This window comes from Chiloscyllium plagiosum, chromosome 14, assembly GCF_004010195.1.
Source record: "Chiloscyllium plagiosum isolate BGI_BamShark_2017 chromosome 14, ASM401019v2, whole genome shotgun sequence".
Lineage (NCBI taxonomy): Eukaryota > Metazoa > Chordata > Chondrichthyes > Orectolobiformes > Hemiscylliidae > Chiloscyllium > Chiloscyllium plagiosum.
This window is the reverse complement of record NC_057723.1, coordinates 9,034,660-9,047,208: the sequence shown is the minus strand read 5'-3', so window position 1 is coordinate 9,047,208 and position 12,549 is coordinate 9,034,660. Positions and strand designations below refer to the sequence as shown.

The 12,549-nt window shown below is 39.9% G+C and overlaps 1 protein-coding gene across 1 annotated transcript in view; it reads left to right on the top strand.

The window, feature by feature from the left end:
- LOC122556985 (alpha-1,3-mannosyl-glycoprotein 4-beta-N-acetylglucosaminyltransferase B-like) overlaps nt 1–12,549 on the top strand; it is a 14,663-nt gene extending 2,114 nt beyond the window's left edge. Inside the window, exons 2-5 of the mRNA XM_043704220.1 lie at nt 3,788–3,939; nt 6,096–6,183; nt 6,410–6,522; nt 11,190–12,549. Coding sequence (XP_043560155.1) covers nt 3,788–3,939; nt 6,096–6,183; nt 6,410–6,522; nt 11,190–11,216 — 380 coding nt within the window. The 3' untranslated portion in view covers nt 11,217–12,549. The remainder of the gene's footprint in view (nt 1–3,787; nt 3,940–6,095; nt 6,184–6,409; nt 6,523–11,189) is intronic.

Below are 12,549 nucleotides of genomic sequence, written 5' to 3'. Positions count from 1 at the left end.
CCACTCCCCTCCCTCCACCCTCCTCCACCCTCCTCCCCCCTCCTCCTCTAATGGTAGTGGTATCTGATAGAGTCCAAACCCTTCGGGCTTGGGAGGGATAGGGAATGGCAAGAGGGGGCATGGAGAAATAGTCTAAATTCAGACCTTTAATAACTTCATGCATTGAATGAATCACCAATAGCTTTTTTTTGGATTAAATTGTTTATTGAAATGAAAGGGACAAAGAAAACTGGTTTTAAAGGAATTAAAAGTAACGTGCTATTAACCATCCCTGGGAAGAATGATTTGAAGCAGCAGAATTAGGCTGTTTCTTAGGAGACAGGAGGTAACATTACTTGATAATCTGCTGCCTTGCCACACACTCGAACTTGCCTGCAGAAGGAGTGTGTTGAGGTAAAGGGGTTAATTTGCAGGAAAGTTGTGTTTTCAAACAGACAGTTAACGCCACACTGACAAGGAGCAAGTCACTTCTGATAAGAAGACAAGCTGTGGACTTTGAGTCAAAGAAAAGTACAGCACGGAAACAGACCCTTTGGTCCAACCTGTCCATGCTGACCAGATATCCGAACCTAATCTTGTCCAATTTGCCAGCACTTGGCCCATATCCTTCTAAACCCTTCCCATTCAAATACCAATCACAATGCCTTTTAAATGTTGCAATTGGACCAGCCTCCACCACTTCCCCTGGCAGCTCATTCCATACGTGCACCACCTTCTGCATGAAAAAGTTGCCCCTTAGGTCCATTTTAAATTTTTCCCTTCTCACCCTAAACCTATGCCCTCTAGTTCTGGACTCCCCCACCCCAGGAAAAATACTTTGTCTATTTATCCTATCAATGCCCCTCATGATTTTATAAACCTCAGAATTGCATGCAATATTCCAACAGTGGCCTAACCAATGTCCTGTACAGCCGCAACAGGACCTCTCAACTCCTGTACGCAATACTCTGACCAATAAAGGAAAGCATACCAAATGCCGCCTTCACTATCCTATCTACCTGTGACTCCATTTTCAAGGAGGGTACACCTGAGCGGGTCCTGGGGATTTATCCACTTTTGTGTTTCAAGATATCTAGCACCACCACCTGTATAATATGGACTTTTTTCAAGATGTCACCATCTATTTTCTCATATTCCATATCTTCCATGTCCTTCTCCACAGTAAGCACTGATGCAAAATACTCGTTTCGGATCTTCTCCCATCTCCTCCTGCGGCTCCATACATAGGTTGCCTTGCTAATTTTTGAGGAATCCTATTCTCTCGCTAGTTACCCTTTTGTCCTTAATGTATTTCTAAAAACTCTTTGGATTCTTCTAAACCCTATTTGCCAAAGCTATCTCATGTCCCCTTTTTGCCCTCCTGATTTCTCTCTTAGGTATACTCTTACTGTCTTTATACTCTTCTAAGGATTCACTCGATTTCTGCTGTCTATACCTGACATATGCTTCCTCCTTTTTCTTAACTAAAACTTCAATTTCTCAAGTCATCGAGCATTCCCTACACCTACCAGCCTTTCCTTTCACCCTAACAGGAATATACTTTCTCTGGACTCTCATTATCTCATTTCTGAAGGCTTCTCATTTTCCAGCCGTCCCCTTAACTGCAAACATCTGCCCCCAATCAGCTTTTGAAAGTTCTTGCTTAATACTGTCAAAATTAGCCTTCCTCCAATTTAGAACTTCAACTTTTAGATCTGGTCTATCCTTTTCCATCACTATTTAAAAACTAATAGAATTATGGTCGTTGACCCCAAAGTGCTCCCCCACTGAAACCTCGGTCACCTGCCCTGTCCTATTTCTCAAGAGTAGGTCAAGTTTTGCACCTTCTCCAGTAGGAACATCCACCTACTGAATTAGAAAATGTCCTAGCACACACTTAACAAATTTCTCTCCTTCTAAACCCTGAACACTATGGCAGTCCCAATCTGTTTGGAAAATTAAAATCCCCAATTTAACGACCCTATTATTCTTACAGATAACTGAAATCCCTTACGAATTGGTTTGTCAATTTCCCTCTGACTATTAGGGGGTCTATAATACAATCCCCATATGGTGATCATCCCTTTCTTATTTCTCAGTTCCACCCAAATAACTTCTCTGGATGTATTCCCAGGAATATCCTCCCTAAGACTTGAGGATTTCAGAAGTGTAATTAGTGTTTTGGATGGAAGAATCTAAAGGATCAGCAATAATATCACACGACAAATGTGAAATGGAGAAAATGTATAAAAGAATTTGACTCAAGGACTCTTCAGCAACAGAACATCCAAGAGCAGCACTGCAGAAGGATTAACCCTGAACACATCCAGAGACAGACAAATTCATAGCTAAATTCCACCATGAATTGGGTAATAGCCAAGTTGGGTTGTGAGGCTTAATTTATATTTTTCAAGGGATCTTACTTTGGTTGCTACGTGCAATAACATTTAAATAATAGCTGAATCGAAGTTAGCTTGTGGTGATTTACACAGTACAAGTATTTATTGTAGGTTGTAAAAACTACATCTTTTGATTTCCTTTATTTTTGATTGTGGTTTAAATCATGGATCGTGAAAGTAATTGCTACACTTTGAAAACAGGTTACTGGAACTCCTTGAGTTGTGTTTACACTGTTACTTCACAAGCAAATGGGGTGTTGACATAAAAAAGCATAGCACCAAGGTGTGTATGCAGACTGAGATTTGGCCATTAACAGAGTGCTGATTGCTTTGTGCAGTTGTAGATGCCAGAGATCGTTAGTCTGATGATCAGTCTCTGGTTCCTGGGCAGCTGGAATGTGTGAATGATAGAAAAGGCAGAGATTCTTCAGACTAGCAGAAGCAGACTGTCTCTCTCTATCTCTGCAGTAAAAGTACCTGAAGAAAACCAGTTATTTTCTCTCACCAGTTGCTATTAGCAGTTGTTTTTAATCAGTAAATGAAAGACTTCATAATCAATTGCCCTATTCTTCCTGAAAAAAGTGGAAAAAAAATATAGAGAAGATCAGAGAACACAAATTTAGGGAAGGCAAAGGAACATCTCATTGAATCTTGCTCCCTAGTGCTACTGAAACATGTTACCTCTAATTTTTCCCTCTGCTAATAACACCAATTTTCTATTGTTTGTATCTATCTAGATAAAGGGTTTAAAAAGGGTTAGATAAATACATTAGGTACTTTGTGTGCATTGATTAAACAGTTGTGGTGACCCCAGAAGTAGTGGAACTTGAGAATCAGCACTCTTTCCAACGTAGGATAGTCAGCAGGATCAAGCGAGGTAGCAACCTGTGATCTGCTATGAGCTATAAATACACAAGCCCAACACTGGGCATGCTATTTAAAGTTAAGGAACAAGACTTGCCATTATCTTCTCCAAGTAATGAGGATAAATGTTAAATGCCAACTTTACCACAAACTCTGATATCCCAAGAATTACACCCTCTCTGGAGTCAGAAAATACTGAGCAACTGATTACTGACAACCCATTTCTTCTATTTGCAGTCTGACACTGTCTGTCTTGCTCACTTTTGCTTTCAGTCCCTTTGAATGAGAAACCGAGATAGCCAGACACAAGTTGTGTGTGAATTCAGCCTATTGCTGTTTGCAACATAGGCACCCAACTGTTGTTTAATAGGCGCTTAAGCACCTACAAGGATAGTGAGTGGAAAATGAGCTCCTAATAAAGGGAGGGGGCTTCTTGTCTTTTACTGGATTACTGCTGCCTCTGCATGATCTTGGAGCGGTTTATACTGATTCTCTTGAAGAACAATGTGGCACATACAAGTGACTGCCAGAATGCTGAGCTTTAGTACAACTGTCACTTGGTCTGGTCTGCACAACCTTCCTACTTGTACACCGAGCCTTTCTTTGTTCTGTTCTCAGGTTTTTCTTTCGGAGTGGCAATATCGAGCACCCAGGTGACAAGCTGTTCAACACCACCGTTGAAGTTTTACCTTTTGACGTAAGACTTTTATTTGGAAACACTTCAGAAAATCTGTAATGTAATGGATTTTTGCATGTGTCAAATGTTTTAACTGCACAGAGTCACCAAATTGTTATGGCAAAGAAGATGACTGTTTGGCCCTTTGTGTTTGTGCTAGCCCTCCAAATAAGCAATTTGCTTAGTGGCATTCCCATCTTCTTGTAATCCAGAAAATTCTTCCTTTAAGAGGCTAGGTGAATTAGCCGTGGTAGGGGAAAGGATGTGGGTGGGATGCTCTTCAGGGTGGTGATGTGGACTTGATGGGCCAAATGGCCTGCTTTCACACTGTAGGGATTCTAACTTGCTCACTTAAGGTATCAATCTGGTAAACCTCCTCTGAACAAACTCACTTATATTTACATTGTTCCTTAAATAAGGAGACCAAAACGGCACTTAGTAATCAAGATATGGTCTAACCAATGTCCTGCACAAGTGAAGTATAACATTCTTGCTTTTATATTCAATTTCTCTCATAATAAAGCTCAGCATCCAATTAGCCTTTTTGTTTACGTGTTGTAGCTGCATACTATTTCTGACTTGTACACTGGAATATCTAAACCCCACTGGATCTCAAAATTCTTCAGTCATTCTCTGTTTAAGTAATGCACTGCTTTCTAATTATTCATGACAAAATGAGTACCTTCGTGTTTTGAAGAAGTCATACCAAACTCAGACATTAACTCTGTTTCTCTCTCCCACAGATGTTCCCTGACCTGCTGAGTTCCTCCAGCATTCTGTGTTTGTTTTAGATTTCCAGCAGCTGCAGTTATGTTTCTTTATTAAATTCAAGTTTTCCCATGTTGTACTCCATCTGCCAAATGTTTGGCCACTTATTCAACCTTCTCATTTCTGCCAGCAACTCTCTTTTTCACAAAATGTTTCTCTACCTACCTTCATATCGCTGATGACATTGAATTTAGCCAGCAAGCCTTTGATCTCTTTGTTGCTGCAGATTTTGATATGTTGAGACCCCAGCACAGATCTCTGTGTGACTGTACTCATCGCATCCTGTCAATTTCAATTGGTATTGTCTTGAAAATAGAAGGTTTGGGGATGATCTAACTGAGCGGTACATAATGATGAGATCACTTGACAGTGTTTATAGAAACAATTAGGGAGTCTGGTATGGGGTTAATAACTCCAGGACAAGGCAGCATAACAGAGTGGGCATTCGGATAAAACTAGGAAACACTTTTTCTATAGGGCAGTGAAAATCTGAATTCTCAGATCTGCGAAAGGCTGTAATTGCTGAGGATCAATTGAAAATTTTCAAGATTGAGTTCAACAAATGTCTGTCTGGTTAATCACATGGAGAAAAGGCAGGTAAATGGCAGGACCAAATCAACCTTATCTAACTAAACACGCAATGGGTTTGACAGGCTCAATAACCTCCTACTGTTCATTATATATTGGGAATAGTGGGATGTAAGAGTTAATTGACCAGTTTTTAAATAATCTCAATCTTCATATGTGACTGTTTTTAGACAGTTTGGCCATGGAATGTTGAACAATCCCAATCATTCCTTCACCCTGACCAGTATCCACATGTGCAACTTCCAACCTGGGTCTCACTGGATAAATATCAGTAGCACTTTACTTTTCTAGACCTCCACCCCACTTGGAGGGCCATTTGCTTCAAATGGGTGCTTGGGATAAAGATACATTCTCCCTTGCATTATCACCAATTTGCATTTATACAGAGTCTTTCCTCAAAGTAAAACATCACAAGTTATTTCAAGGAGTGTACGAGAAACACAATTTGACTCTGCACCACGTAGGGAGCTATTTGGGCAGATGATTTAAATGTCAAAAGGGTAAGTTTAAGGACCATCTTAAAGGACAGATGAGAAACAAATGGGCAGTGAAGTTCAGGGAGGCAATGCCAGAACTTTTTGCAGAAGGGAGGGAAGGCAAGTAGTTGAAGGGATGAGCAAGACACCAGAGTTATCAGAGCAGAGAGATCTCAGGTTTGTGGGGCTGATGGAGATCACAGAGATAGGAAGGTATGAGGTCACAGTGAAAATTGTAAACAAGGATCAGTTTTAAAATTGAGATGTTACAGTTGAGTGTAGGTACAACAGGAAAATACTGGAAACAATGACATATATCTGAATACATTTTATTCTAATTTACAGACAGAACTGTCATGGAAGGAGACCTTACTGGATGGTAAAGACAAGACTCCCAAATACCAGAGAACAGAAGATGGGTATATCAGAATCGGTAAGACTTTTAAACACAGTAATTTCTGATCTCGAGTGCTGAGACTTTTATTGCAAAACATAAAATGTATATAACTTTCCAATGAAACATTTCTAATGGGTGGCCGCAGAGTCTAGTCAGTTTGGGCGAAGATAAATGGGGTAGATAATTGCCTATGTAAACCAAACTCTGAACAATCAAGCAATAATGGTTGACCAGGTCCTTAAATCCTTTTCTTGTATTTCAGCTTTCTTTGTAAATGGTATCGCTGAGGGAGTTGTGGATCCAATGTTTGGACCACTGGAGGTTGTCCGTCTGTCCACCCTATCAGACTCGCCAGTTTGGGTGATACTCAGTGAGGTATGATTCTTTCTATTGCTTCAGTCCGGGCCTTCAGCTGCCTAGGCCCTAAGCTTTGGAATTTCCTCTCTAAAACTCTTTAACTCTCTTTCTTTGCTCCTTTAAGACACTTTTTAAAACCTACCTCTTTTTGAACAAACTTTTGGTCATCTGTACTAATGTTTCTTCATCATTTAATGTAAGATTTTAGCTGAATATCACTCCTATGAAGCTCTTTGGGGTATTCTACTGTGTTAAAATCGCTGTATAATACAAGTATTATTGGTATCTTGCATTATGATGGTCAATACTTGGATCTTGGAATCATAAAAGATTTTTTTTTTTGATTTGGGATTAATGTCTTCATTGAAGCATGTTTCCTAGAGTCAGACTTATGAGAGGGCTCAGTTGAAACAGGTCTTTTTCATTTGCTATGTCTAGATTACCATGCTGGATTTAACTTTTGCTGTACCTGGCAGCTCATCCAGCTATTGAACATCTAATGTTATGATCTCTATTAATGTTTTTAGTAGAGTTTGATCCATACTGAAATTTGACTTGATAGATCATATTTATTCTTTTTTGTTTTAATGAAGTAGGCTTGAACTGAAACACAAGCATGCAATGCTGCAGATTTGGTTTAAACAATAATAAGAAATTTATTTAGCAAAAGAAATGAGAATGAAACAAAATACATCAAATTATTTACATTTAACACAACGTTAAAAAAACGTGATAAAATGCAATCCGATTAATTTTAATGGCACACCTTTTTCAGTACATGGGTGGCATGGTGGCTCAGTGGTTAGCACTGCTGCCTCAGTGCCAGGGACCCGGGTTCGATGCGTGGAATTTGCATGTTCTCCCCATGTCTGCGTGGGTTTCCTCCGGATACTCTGGTTTCTTCCCGCAGTCCAAAGATGTTCAGGTTAGGTGAATTGGCCATGTTAAATTGCCCATAGTGTTCAAGGATGTGTAAGTTAGGTATATTAGTCAGGGGAAGCATGGAGTGACAGGGAATGGGTCTGGGTGGGACACTGTTTGGAGGGTCGGTGTGACGTGTTGGGCCAAATGGCCTGTTTCCACACTGTAGGGATTCCACATGAAAGAGAACTGCCCTTCTCTATAATATCTATAGGGCTTAACTAATGCTTCAGTTCCTGGTCTTGAGAATCTGATCATTTCTTCCTTGAAGCTTCTCATAGCTGAGTTTCGACTTTCTCAGCAATGAATTGAGCTTTCATGGTTTTAACGAACACTTATGGTTTGGAACCTTCAAACTCCTTACAATCAAGTAACCTATTACTTAAACAGTTCCAAATTATCCCCTTTAGAATAAACTGTTTTATACATCCAGCTTCAGTCAGGATTTCTGTGGAACTGAAACCAGAAATTTTCTTCAAGTTTTGTTGTTTCCCTAAGCTAATTCAAGCACCATTCCAGAACCTTTTAACTTAATCCTCATTCAATATATAGTTTACTTTGTTCATGAATTTAAAAAAACGCTCCCAATGTAAACAAATTCCCATTAGCCTCGAAGATCTGTTAAACTCATACTTTTTCCTAGCAAACATAGCTTCAGAAAACCTTACAATTAATAAACCCTTTTCGAGACAGCACAAAACCCACATTCCATGGATTTAAAGTTTAAACCCTAAAAGCCACTGTATCACAGCATATATAAATCACACATTATACATCATACTTTGTACAGATAAGTTTCCTGGCACTTTTATGCCACCGAATCTCTCGGCCCTCTTCTCCCATTGGTTTGAAATGTAGTGATTGTCACAAAGTGGTAGCTAATTAAATTTTATGATGTCTGGAATTCTCCTTTTCAATGTCCTGGAGAGCAAACCAAGAAAAGAAAAAAAAAATCATATTTCTATAAGTCTGCATTAGAGAGGTGTGTAGGTGAGGTACACAGAAGTGGTATCCACACGGCACTGATGCTGCTGTCCCTTGGGGATAATAACTGAGTGTACTATAGGTGTGATCTCCCCAATGCCCTATTCAGTTAGATATACAACACAGAAATACACCCTTTGGTCTAACTCATGTATGCTGACTAGATATCCTAGGTAAATATGGTCCCATTTGTTGGCATTTGGCCCATATTCCTGAAATCCCTTCCTTTTTATATACCCATCCAGATGCTTTTTCAATGTTTAATTGTACCATCCTCTGCCACTTCCTCTGGCAGCTCATTCCATACATGCACCACCTTCTGCATGAAAAAGGTGCCCCTTGGGTCCCTTTTATATCTTTTCCCCCCTCATCTTTAAACCTATGCCTTCTAGTTATGGACTCCCTCAACCCAGGGAAAAGACTTTGTCTATTTACCCTATCCATGCCCCTCATGATATTATAAGGTCACCCCTCAGCCTCCAAAGCTCCAGGAAAAATAGCCCCCAGCCCATTCAATCTCTCCCGATAGCTCAAACCCTCCAATCCTGGCAACATCCTCGTAAATCTTTTCTGAACCCTTTCAAGTTTCACAACATCCTACCTCTAGCAGAAAGACTAGAATTGGAAGCAATACTCCAACAGTGGCCTAACCAATGTCATGTACAGCCACAACATGACCTCCCAACTCCAATACTGAATGCACTGACCAGTAAAGTCAAGCATACTAAGTGCAGCCTTTGCTACCCAATCTACTTGTGACTCTACTTTCAAGAAACTATGACCTACCCTCCAAAGTCTCTGTTCAGCAACACTCACCATTAAATGTATAAGTCTTGACCAGATTTGCCTTGCAGCACCTCATACTTTTCTAAATTAAACTCCATCTGCTGCTACTCGACCCATTGGCCGTCTGATCAAGAGCCCGTTATACTCTGAGGTAACTTTTTTGCTGTCCACTACACTTCCAATTTACTAGTAAACTTACTAACCGTACCTCCTATATTCACATGCAAATCATTTTTAAAAATGATGAAAAACAGTGGACCCACCACTGATCCTTGTGGTACACCACTGCTCACAGGTCTCCAGTCTGAAAAGCAAACTTCCACCACCACGGTCTTTCTTATACCATTGAGTCAGTGCTGTATCCAAATGGCTAGTTCTCCCTCTGTTCTGTGTGATCTAACCTTGTTAACCAGTCTAATATGACGAGTCTTGTCGAAGCCTTCTTGAAGTCCATATAAATGACAAGCACCATTCTGTCCTTATCAATCCTCTTTGTTACTTCACAAAACTCAATCTAGTTTGTGAGACATGATTTCCCACACAAAGAGCCATGTTGACTATTTCTAGTCACTCCTTGCCTTTCCAAATACATGTACATCCTGTCCCTCAGGATTCCCTCCAACAACTTGCCCACCACTGATGTCAGGCTCACCTGTCTTTGGTTCCCTGGCTTATCCTTATCACCTTTGTTAAATAGTGGCGCCACGTAAGCCAACCTTCAGTCTTCCAGCACCTCACCTATGGCTATTGATGATACAGATATCTCAGCAAGAGGCCCAGCAATCATTTCCCTCACTTCCCACAGGGTTCTAGATTACACCTGATCAGGTCCTGGGGAATTATCCACCTTTATGCGTTTAAGACATTCAGCACCTTTTCCTCTGTAATATGGACATTTTTCAAGATGTCACTTGGGCCAGGTGCTGGCAGGTGGGGCTAGATTTGGTTGGGATATCTGGTCGACATGGACAAATTGGACCAAAGGGTCTGTTTCCGTGCTGTACATCTCTATGACTCTGTCACTATTTATTTCCCCATCTTCTATATCTTCCATATTCTTCTCCACAGTGAACACTGATAGAATGAACTCGTTCAGTATCACACCAATTTCCTCTGGTTCCACACATTGACGGCCTTGCTGATCTTTGAAGGGTCCTCTTCTTTCCCTAATTCCCTTTTGTCTTTAATTTATTTGTAGAATCCCTTTGGATTCTCATTAACTCTATTTGCTAAGGCTATTTCAAATCCCCCTTTTGCTCTCCTGATTTCCCTCTTAAGTATGCTTCTACTGCCTTTATACTTTTCTAAAATTCACTCGAGTCCCTGCTGTCAATATCTGACGTATACTTACTTCCTTTTCTTGACCAAAACTCCTGTTTCTGTCGTCACCCAGCATGCCTATACCTACCAGTCTTGCCTTTCACCATAACAGGTACACACTGTCTCTGAACTCTTGTTAGCTCATTTTTAAATGCTTCCTGATTTTCAGCCATCCCTTTACTTGTGAACATCTGCCCCCAATCAATTTTTGAAAGTTCTTGCCTTGTGCTGTCAAAATTGGCCTTCCTCCAATTTAGAACTTCAACTTTTAGATCCAGTATATCCTTTTCCATCACTATTTTAAACTGGCCCCCAAATGCTCCCCCACTGACCCCTCAGTCACATGCCCTGCCTTATTTCCCATGAGTAGGTCAGGTTTTGCACCTTCTCTCATAGGTACATCCACATACTGAATCTTGGAGCAAGACTATCCCATTTTTACGATCCATCCCATTTTTATGATCCATCCCATTTGCAAAAGGGTTAATCAAGTATCAGAGATGTGTTTAAGTGGAAGCTTGATAAATAAATGAGAAATGAATTGAACATCATGCTGATAAGACTAAAGTGGCTCTTGTAGTATAGTTTGTATATCGAATTTATGCTGCAAAAAATGAATGAAAAAATATGCCTTATCATAATAATTTATGCCAATATTGTGGCATTTCTTTCAGATATTTATAAAGAAAGCTGAGACTTAAAAGTAGAGAAGATTTAGTTTTGACCATGATGGAGTGGGCTCTCCTCTGGACTGGAACTTATCTCGTGGAATCTCTTCTTTGATCATCGATTTCATCGCAGAAAGACTCAACCATCTGTTGGTCAATTCAGGAAGAGAGGGAATACCCTGAGTAAGGCAAACACCCTCCCCTCCTCCCTCCAAAAACTGCCTACTCTTGACACATCAAAGAACAGCTTGTGCCTGACGGGACTCCATTTTATACTTAACAGAACAAAAATTGTGTGGAAAAAAAAATCTGTTTATAATAGGATCTTCCATTCCAATGCATTCTGATCCAATTTATTAAAAGTGGCAAAATTTTTAACCTCTACCTTATTGATTGTGTCGGCTGTGAGGTACTAAACTGATGGACAACTTCACTTCGGAGAAAGATGGGGAGTGAAGGAGGAGGACTGGGATAGCCAGCACTTCTCATTGAAGGGAGGAGGTTTGTGGTGCCTCTCTAATGGAAGAAAGAGGATGGAGACCAGAGTATGAGGGTGGTCTCTGAACAACGAATGTCTCAAATCAGGGATTTATCCAGATCATTTACATACATATTTTTACTCATTTTAGAGACAATTTTATAACCACTAAAATCAACAATATTTCAAATATCAAGCCTAATTGCTGATTGTTAATACCTGAAATATTTGACTTAATTCCTTCAAAAAAGGGTGTTGGATAAATCCCATGTAGAATTCTCATGTAGATTTGAAGATGAAATGTGGAAAGAAAAATCGCTTTCTCAGCAGGGTTTGGTGAGGGGGTGGGAGGGTGAAGGTTTGAAGGCAGTTTGGCCCTTTTACTGCTGAACTGATGGTGTGGAAATTTGACACACAAAGTTGAATGTGAATGCTCTATTCCAGATCCTCTGGAGGTTGAGGGGTACTCAGTGTCAAGAGCTCATTCATTTACTTTGCCCACTGAATGCAGATCTTTGTTTATAAATCCTTGTCAACCAAAACAAAGCTGTATAAGATTCTCTGCTTATTTATGGTCCAAATGTTGAAGGGTCTTAATGTTGCCATGTCAATAATTGTACTGCAAAAGTTGGTGTGAATAGAAAGTAGAAGCCTCTCTCTGCTCCCATCAACCTTTTCATGTAAAATTATTGTGGGGAGGAATTCTACTCCCCAAGGTCTTTTTATGTTAATGGTAATAAAGTTCAGTGAATGGAAGAAAGAATTTAATATATTCATTTTATAAACTGTACTATTTTACACAACAATCTGTAAATGCGGTCCAGTTTGTAGATAATAAATGTGTATCATTAATAATGCATAATTGTGAATGGAGGAAAATCATTGTAA